The sequence below is a fragment of the Stenella coeruleoalba genome (assembly GCF_951394435.1).
Source record: "Stenella coeruleoalba genome assembly, chromosome: 20".
Lineage (NCBI taxonomy): Eukaryota > Metazoa > Chordata > Mammalia > Artiodactyla > Delphinidae > Stenella > Stenella coeruleoalba.
This window is the reverse complement of record NC_137166.1, coordinates 41,390,097-41,399,538: the sequence shown is the minus strand read 5'-3', so window position 1 is coordinate 41,399,538 and position 9,442 is coordinate 41,390,097. Positions and strand designations below refer to the sequence as shown.

Sequence of the window (9,442 nt, the reverse complement as noted above, 5' to 3'; positions counted from 1 at the left end):
TTCAAAGTATCCCCACAGGTTCTCCTGTGCAACGCCAATCAAAAACAACCAAGCTGCAAAGGGCGAGAACTGACCCCCAAAGAAGAGGGAGGAAACACACACACACACACACACACACACACAATAAACTCAGACCCGTGGGAGAAGGAGAGAAAGGACCTGCTTCTGGGGCAGGTGGTCTGACTATTGAGAACACAGGCTGATACCATAACTGCAATTTCTGCAGCTCGTTGGGACTGTCCTGTTGCATCTGACTTGAATTTTGTTTCGTCTGACATGAGAATTCCTGGGTAACTTTTAATTCCAATGCCTCACTACACCCCCAGAGCCTCCGATGCAATTTCTCTGGGTCAGGACCCACAACCGGCTACTTGTGCAGCCCCGGGCCTTAGCGTTCAGCCTCACACCCGGCCCTCTGGAGAAGCCGGTTCTAAATTTGGCACAGGAAGTCCCCAAATTTCCAGCTTCCCTCCCTGGAAATTTCATTCTTTCATCAGCCTGACGGTCACGCTGGCCGGGTTCAATCCTCCGCTCTCCCAGGTGCCCGTGACTTTGGGCCTCACTTGACCTCTGCAAGCCCCAGTCTTCAATCTGGGGAATGATGATCCGGATCGCGTGGCTGGAGAGAGGGGAGTAAGTCAGCAGGCCTATGTGAGAGGTGTCAGGTCCAGTCGGCCGCTTCCGGAATAAATCGACGGAGAAGTACCCGGGCTCGGCCTCCCAACGCAGCGGCGGCGGAACCTGGGCAGGTTGCTCGCCCTGCGGGGCATCTCTAACCCCAGGAGTGTTCCCACGGCACCCGGGGAGTCCCGCGCCGCCTCCAGGGGACGCCCCCTCTGCTCCGGAGGCCGAGTCAAGGATGCCCCGCAGCTCAGTGAAACGCTAGGGGCTGACTCCGAGGAGGGCCAGCGCCCCATACCGCCGCGGGCAGGGGGGGGCATTAAATTGGCTTCTTAAGCTGCTCCTCACACCCTCAAAGCGAGGAGGAACTGGGTAGGGGCGCAGAGCAAAACAGGGCGTGGGTAAAAAGAGAGCCGGGACGCTCGGTTGAGGCACCGCTGGGATTCGAACCCAGGATCTCCTGTTTACTAGACAGGCGCTTTAACCAACTAAGCCACGGCGCCGCCCGCACAACTACCGCGAGAGTCCGTTCCCCATCACCATTTACTGTATAGGCTGCGTGCACGCGCACAAGTTTTGCCGGCGGCTGACGCATGCGCTCTGTAAGGTCCTCGTCGCAGGCGGCTTAGACCGAAGAGTTGTACTCGGAAGCCGGAAGCTCGGGCAGTGAGCAGTGGGCGGGCCCGGGCCGGCCAGTCTTTCCCGTGTTGCAGTGTCAGACCCCGGCGTGGAGCCAGGGTGGCCCATCTTTGGGGAATGCTCGCGAAAGATCTGGTCTTCGGCCCTCCAGAACTGACGCAAGCTGTCCGGCGAGGCCGAGCCCCGGCCCGGTCCGGAGATCCAGGGCCCGCTAGCGCGGCCGGGCTGCCGGCTCCCCAGCGTTGGATCAGGGCTCAACCCGGCCGTGGTCCCGCAGTGACCACGTGTCGGACCCATCACACTGGCGCCCTCAGCCTGGGAGGCCGGTTGCCCTCCTCGGCCGCACGCTGACCACCGGGGTCTCCGGCGCTGTCAGCTCTGAGGGCTCATCCGCCCGCCGGTGGAAACCAGACCCATAGCTTCAGTTGGGCCTCTTCCGCGGACCCGGAGGACGGGGAGAGTCCGGGGGCACTGAAGAGACCCTGAGCAGGCACTGAACGATCAAGAGCTTAAAGGGGCCCAGGCCGCTGGCCTTAGAGCATCAACACCGTACGTGGAAGGTTTCCGCTGCCAGAGGACGGCAAAGCCCTCCGCACTCAGGCGTCTCACTTGCCCCTCTGGGGCTCCTCACTCAGACACATCAGCCACTTCATCACAACACTTTTTAGAGTGCCTTTGAGCAGCAACAAAACCAAAACCTGCTAATCCATTGACCCAGCGGTTTCTCCAGTGGGAGAGCCTAATCCACAGAAATGTAGGTCTCTGCAAAAGTATGTACACAAGAAGGTTCACTCCAGCATTGTTTGTAAGAGCTAAAAACAAGAAGCAACCTAACTGCCCGTCCCTGGGGACAGTGGATGCAGGCCAGACATCCTCCACAGCACTGAGGAAGAATACATTTATGTATGTCTTCATGTGCCAGAGAAGGGATAAGACTTCTCTTCCAAAAAGAGCCCAATTGCTGGGAGGCTGACGCAGTGGAGTTTTGCCACGTTCATGCATCATTCATGTAAATTAATGCATAAATACTGAACAGCCTGCTGAAGCTGGGCAGTCATCCTGGTTGTGACGAAGGAGGGTAGCACCAAGCACAGGACCTGCCCAAGCAATGACTACCAGGTTATGGTGCGCACGGGCAGAATTATGGGATGCCAATCAATGAACATTAAATAAATCAGTCCTGCAACTAAGTTTTTTTTAAAAGGACTAAGGGGCATACTAATGATATCTGACGGAAATCCTGTAAGCCATACCCGATGGAAAAGGGAGCCCTTCACGTTTAACTGATACCTTGCTCTTTGTGAAGTAATTGATTACATTGTATGCGTGGAAGCAGGAAGGAGGCTGTACACATGCATGGGCATCCTGGAAAGTAAAGAAACTGGGGTGGAAAGCAAGAAGTATTCTGTGATGGAAATGCCCAGCACCCACTTGCCTAACCAGACCTTCCTCTGCTCTGAGCAGTGACCATCTGGGAGCCTTAGCCAGGGAGGCACCCGCAGTGCCACGGTACAGTCCACTCCACAGGTGGAGCTACACAGCTTCCTCTTCATTCAACAATGAAGAGGCTGCGGCTGCTCTACAGGGCAAATCCAGAGACCAGAATGTGTTCCAAAAATGAGACAGGATGGACACCAGGGCATAGAATTTAGAAAGAACAAAAATGTTTCTAGAATTCACATGCACACTTGTTTTCCAAAAGAATCTATATTTATTCTGCATACAAACTAAAGACAGAGGGATCCCCAAGGGGCTGTGGAACTGGTGAGGCGGCACAGTGGTGGGAGCCCAGCCAGAGCGTGGCCCCTGCCCCAGCCTGACAGGCCCACCCGCTGGGGAGGGGCCCCAGAGAAAGGCCTGTGCAGAGCCCCGAAACCTATATGACAGGTGGCCTGTGCTCGAGTCACCCAAAGGCTCCAGTGGCCATCAGCCATCCTCACCCAGGCTGCACTCCCTTGACAGTGAGACCTCCCCCTCTGATGATGGTGAGGCCTCTGTTGACAAGTCTTTTGCATCGAACCGGCAGAACACACATTTGGTGACTGTTTCAGAAAAGATGTCACTTTCGTAGATGGAGAAAGGCCTGTCACATTCTTCACACTGACATGAAATATTTTAAAAGAGTAGAAAGGAGGTGCTGATCAGAGGAGATCAAGGCATGCAGTTAGAATTCTCCCCCCGATCCAACTGCCTTGGGCCGGGCCAAGGCAAGACTGCCTCCCCTCTCTGGGGCTCTAAGTGCACAAGGATAGAAACTGCAGGCCACTGAGAGGGAGTAAGCACAGGCTTCCTGCTCTTTTCCCTCTCAAAAGCTATGCAGGTCCTTCCAGCTCATGTCCCCTGCTGTGGGGTCCCAGGGTGGCCGGGAGGAGTGGAAAGCCACTTGATGGTGCTGAGGATTTGGGGTGGGTGTCTAACCTCACCCTCTGTTCGGTGCAGAGCAAAAGTACAGGGCCGAGGGGCTATCCTAACTCCCTGACATCCTGGGGATACCTAACTTTTGAGAATCAAGTAGGCAAGACTTCTGAACAAAGCATTAGTTTTTTTCTAGATGATGGAGGTGCTGAGCATCCTCCTCTGTCTTTGAGCCGAAGCACCCAGAGGACTGTGGATACAGTGGCACAGCTCACTTGCAACATTTTCCCACCAACAAGTGAGCAACACTTGTGGGCTCTCAGGCCATGGGCAGAGATCTCTCGGGGCTGCCACCAAAGCACGGTCCCCCTGAGATGAGCCGGCAGGTGGCAAGCCCCTGCCCTGGCTCTCCAAGCCCCTGTGCTTTGCCACTCTTGCCCGCTCCAGGGCACCAAAGCCTGCAGGAGAGATGGGGCCAACCCCGCCCAGGGCAGGTCTTCTGGGAAGTGCGGCCTCTGAAGTTTCTCGTATTGAATCAGAGCAAGTCAAATGCAGCGAGCTCATCTTTGCTACAACTTCAGGTAGGTTTCTTTCTTTTATTTCTTTTGCAAGAAAGAAATTCAGTCCCTTACCTGCCTTATTCTACAGCATCATTTCCCACGACCCAAGCCCAGAACAGCAGGGCTCAGAGGAAGCAGCTCCTGGGTCCCTCCCCAGGTGGCAGGTGGAGGACACAAGCACTGCTCTGTACCCAGTCAGCTTCCAGGGCCTACGGGCCGACATGGCCACAAAGGCCATGAGGACCAGCTGGCCACAAAGATGGGGTTCCACCTGGGTCCCACCCCTTACCTCCCTGCCCCCCGGTGCCATTCTCCAATTAGCCATCCCCAGAAGCAGTGGCTCCCAGCCAGGCCTTCTGAGTGGAGACAGGCCTAGGGAGCTCCAGGATTCACGAGGGCCCAGCAGGGACTCCTCAGCCTCTTGAGGTGGCAGCCAGGTGCCTGCAATGCGAGGCCCCAGCAGGGACTGGCCTCGACTGCCCAGGGCCAGCCCTGGCTATACCTGGTGAAGCAGAAGATGTACCCGCCATGATCATCCACTAGAGAATTGGGACCTGAGCCCCATCCATGGGAAACGGGGCACTGGGGACCTGGCCGGGGTTCTGCTGCAGGAGCGTAGGAGGCCCAAACGGGGTCCAGCTGTGTGCCAGCCTCCCTCCAGGACTCCCTCCAGCCTCATCGCCTCCCACCCACCCTGCTCACTCCAGTCCTCAGCACTGGGCTCACTCCTGCCTCAGGGTCTCCACATGGGCTCTTCCCTTTGCTGGGATGTTCTTTCCCTAAAAGAGCTGCACAGCTCACTCCCTCACTACCTTCAAGTCTTTGAACAAATGTCACCTTCTCAATGAGACCTCTCCTGACCACCCTTTAGAATGCTGCAACTGCCCGCACTCCTGCTTCCCTTTCCTATGTTATTTTCCTCCAAACTACTTATCATCATGTGACTTACTACATATTTTTCTAATTTCTTTACTCATTGTTTGTCTCCCCTTTTAGAAACGTAAGCTCCCTCAGGGCAAAAATGTCAATCTGTTTGTTCATAGTTTTATCCCCACTTGCCCAGTTTGTTCAAAGAATAAATTTGTAGAGAGAACTAATGAAAGCCTTCTTTTGGCTTCATTTTACCCAATACCAACCTGTTTCAGCTTTAAGCCCCGGGCCTTTTTATACTCGATTACCAAAGGAATTCGGTCAATTTCTTCAATATTCCATAGTCTCATGGTCTTATCCTAAAACAAGTTAAACAGCAAACCAGCAGTTACAAAATGGGTTCGTTAGGCTTGGATGACCCAGGGAGGGGCATGGCATCCAGGTTACACGTGGACAACTTCGACCTGCAGAGGGACAGTTAGGGTGACCAACTGTCCCAGTTTCTCTAGCACCATCCTAGCCTTAGCACTGGAAGTCCCACGTCCCCCAAACTGGAAGCAACCAACAAGATGTCCCTGAATAAGAGAATAAACAAACTGTGGTACATTAATGTGACAGAATATTATTCAGTGATTAAAAAAGAAAGAAATGAACTGTTAAGCCACAAAAAGGACGTGGAGGAGGCTTAAATACAAATTTCTAAGTGAAAGAAGCCAGTCTGAAAAGGCTACATACTGTATGATTCCAACTATATAACGTTATGGGAAAGGCAAAAATATGGAGACAGTAAAAAGGTCAGTGGTCGCCAGGGGCTCTGGGGAAGAAGGGGAGGGATGCAGCACAAGTGCAGCACAAGGAGTTTATAGGACAGTGAAATTGTTCTGTATGATACTGTGATGGTGGATACATGACATGCATTTGGCAAAACCCACACAACATAAAGAGTGAAACTTAAACCATGGACTGTAATTAATAATTATATATCAATACTAGTTCATCAATTGTGATGAATATACCACACAATGCAAGTGGCAACTGGAGGGTGAGGTTATAGGTAACCCTCTGTATGATCTGCCTCTATCTGTTGTGGCCTCTCCCATTGCAGAGCACAGGCTCCAGACACGCAGGCTCAGCGGCCATGGCTCACGGGCCCAGCCGCTCCACAGCATGTGGGATCTTCCCGGACCGGGGCACGAACCCGTGTCCCCTGCATCGGCAGGCAGACTCTCAACCACTGCGCCACCAGGGAAGCCCTAAAATATATTTTTTTCTTAACCGTATTTGCTTAATTATCCTACTATCAGTTACTACTAATCACTGTTATTGATTAGTCCTGTTGTTGTTTTGTTTAAATAATAGCATTTATGTAACAGAAAAGTAAATAAGACATAATTTCAAATAAACACTCATTTTTGATACTTTGTCTTGCATTTTTACTTTTTTCCAGCTTTACTGAGATATAATTGACAATATTTTTCACATTTTTTACGCTAAAGTAACAACACATTGGCATATAATTTTTATTATGTATTATAATATTATGGGGTTTTTTGGTCAGGTGTGATGGTATCCTGCATTGGCTCTCTAAGAAGTTGATCATGGCAGGCAGAGTCTTGCCCACGTTTTTATACACCTAGAAACCCCCAGCCTAGAGAATAAGATGGCTCTAACAAAGGTTGGGGGACAAGGTGGGACCCCACTTCTTGGTGCTCACACATGAAGGACAGCCCTCAGGATATCCTGGGCTGTCTGTTACGTGCCATTGGCACGGGAATCCCAGGATGCAGTGACTAGCGAGGGACGACCCACCTGGAACCTTGGGGTTGTCTGCTTGCCCACGAGCTGACCCCTTTCCCTCCAAGGCCCCCTGTTGGCTCCATCACTTACCAGTCTGGACAGGCCCTTGCTCCAATGAAGTTCAAATGACAACTGTGCAAAGAAGTACCTGGCAACTTCCCATATGAGCAAAGGACCCACTTTCCACGTTCCCGCTTCCTGGATGGGGTCGGCCTGGCCAGGTATAGCCTTCAGACTGAGCTGCTCGGTCCTTCAGACTGAGGAATTTTACTTGACAATGCACTTCTGCTAACACTAATTCTCACAAATGTGATAGAGATTTTAAGTCACTCAAAGGTTGGCCACTTTTACCTTCGAAGCAGACAGGATCCATTTCTTGTTGTTGCTGATGGCAACATCCATCACCCAGTCATTATGGCCCTGAAGAAAAGTAGAATTTTAAGAGGACCTAGAAAAAAAAACCTTTGAAAGAACAACAAAAACCAAAAAAACAGTCAAGAATCCCACGTTGCTTACTTTTTTTTTTTTTTTTTGGTACGCGGGCCTCTCACTGTTGTGGCCTCTCCCGTTGCAGAGCACAGGCTCTGGACACACAGGCTCAGCGGCCATGGCTCACGGGCCCAGCCGCTCTGCGGCATGTGGGATCTTCCCGGACCGGGGCACGAACCCGTGTCCCCTGCATCGGCAGGCGGACTCTCAACCACTGCGCCACCAGGGAAGCCCCATTGCTTACTTTTAAGAGCAATTAATCGTGCTTCCCTGGTTTCACCCGCGATATTTAAAGTGGAGAACAAAGTGTACAAGCTCGGGATTCATGTATATATCACAGCACCATATGAGTTTTTAAAAATAGTACTCTGGTGCTTAGCACAATGGGAAAAAAAAATTATATTCCCAGCTGGTCCCAGAGCACCTCTTGCAGGTTTTTGTTTGCATATTCTTTGTTCTAGGAAATACCGCTTAGCGATCCTATTGGTGAGGGAGCTTTTGGCTTCAAGTAACTGCAAACCTACCCACTGTGGCTTAAATAAATGGGGGTTATTTTCCTGGGGTAAAAGGAATTTAGAGGAGATAAATACTTGCTGGTTCAAACACTTAATGATGTCAGAGCTCTGTGTCAGCCTCTGTCTCATTCTTTGGCCTTCCCCTAATGGAAAGAGGTGAATGGTGAGGCGTGGTATGAGGGAAGGAAGCAGCAGTGAGGTTAAACTGCTGTGCATAACAAAAGGACAGGAATCGGAGGGTGGAAGAATAGAGAGAGGAGAGGAGAGGAGAAGGGAGGATAGAATGGCCTGATGGGAACACAAAGGGACTCTTAACCACAACATTCAGTTTTAAGCCATTCACGTGCTATGATGTAAACTCCCCTTGCCTCTCCAAACCCACAGAGAAGAGGGTCAGATAGAACAGCTTTGGGATACTGAATGTTATGGTGATCAAGGGGACACAGTCTACATTTGGGTCCCAGGAAATAGAGAAACCAAGAGTCATCAATGCAAGCATTCACAGCCAAAGGCGGCCATGAGATCACAAGATCAAGGGGTGTGCAGAAGTCTTGGGGTGGGGGCACCTGGAACAGAGGCACTGACGTAGCCGATCCTGGGACTGCCTAACCGTTGGGTTCTCCTTGTGTTGCACCATCCATCTCCTTACCATACAGCCACTTTAAGTTGAGTCTCCTCTAACCTGCAGCCAAAAGTACTCACCCACCATTGACACCCACCATTCTGAAGCCCCACAGCTTTCTATGCATGCCTCAGGATGGCATTCAACCTTTTGCACAGTCATTTCTGCTGTTCATAGACACTGACCGTCCTCAGAGTTGTTGCATTTGCTGCTCCCTCTTCCTGGAACGCCCTTCCCCAAGATCCTCACTCATCCAGTCTTTCTTTGCCATCCAGTTCTCAGCTCAAAGGCCACCTTCTCCAAGAGGCCCTCCCACTGTGGATTAGTCCCCGGAGTCTGTTTCTATCATATCACCCTGTTGTGGCTACTCTGTGTCGCTCATCACTATGGAGGATTTGTTTGTTGGTTCCTGGTCTGACCTTGCCCATAGAGGTGTCAGCTCCATTGCGAACATTTAGGTCTGTCTCACTGTTGTATCCCCAGCACCCAGCACCCAGCATGAAATGAAGAATGAAGCTCAGATCTTCTATCTGATGCTGGCATTGGTACCTTCAAGGAGAGCTTCCGGTAGCCTTCTCCTACATCCCAAATAGCCACAGTCTTGTCGAACCCTCCAGACACAAGCAAAGAGGCTGGAACACAAAACGAAAGAGGCTCAGGGGGTCACCTTCCTCAACCAACTGTTTCCTCCTCTGGGGAGGCCCAAGCAGGCCGCAGATGCATCTGTGAGGTGCTACCATGGCTCACTCTGAGGACACCCAAACCCCTTCCGGGTGGGACTCAACAACCCCCAATCAATTACAGTTGACGCTCGATATTCATGGTAGTTGCGATCCACAAAGTCATCACAAACACTCAATGAGTGATGATTGGTCTTAGGGGAAATGCAGGGTTAGGTTCCTGTGAGCCTCTGGTTACAACATTTTCATTAACCCATCAGTACATAACCTTGTTTTCTATCTGTTTCTGTTTAA

The 9,442-nt window shown here is 51.5% G+C and overlaps 1 protein-coding gene across 1 annotated transcript in view; it reads right to left on the bottom strand.

Moving 5' to 3' along the window:
* Window positions 1-3,012: 3,012 nt before the first annotated feature.
* WDR88 (WD repeat domain 88) overlaps window positions 3,013-9,442 on the bottom strand; it is a gene marked incomplete at its 5' end in the record, with an annotated part of 36,581 nt that continues 30,151 nt past the window's right edge. The window contains 4 exons of the mRNA XM_079907218.1: window positions 3,013-3,360; window positions 5,312-5,404; window positions 7,194-7,262; window positions 9,018-9,100. Of these exons, the coding sequence (XP_079763344.1) occupies window positions 3,187-3,360; window positions 5,312-5,404; window positions 7,194-7,262; window positions 9,018-9,100 (419 nt within the window). The 3' untranslated portion in view covers window positions 3,013-3,186. The remainder of the gene's footprint in view (window positions 3,361-5,311; window positions 5,405-7,193; window positions 7,263-9,017; window positions 9,101-9,442) is intronic.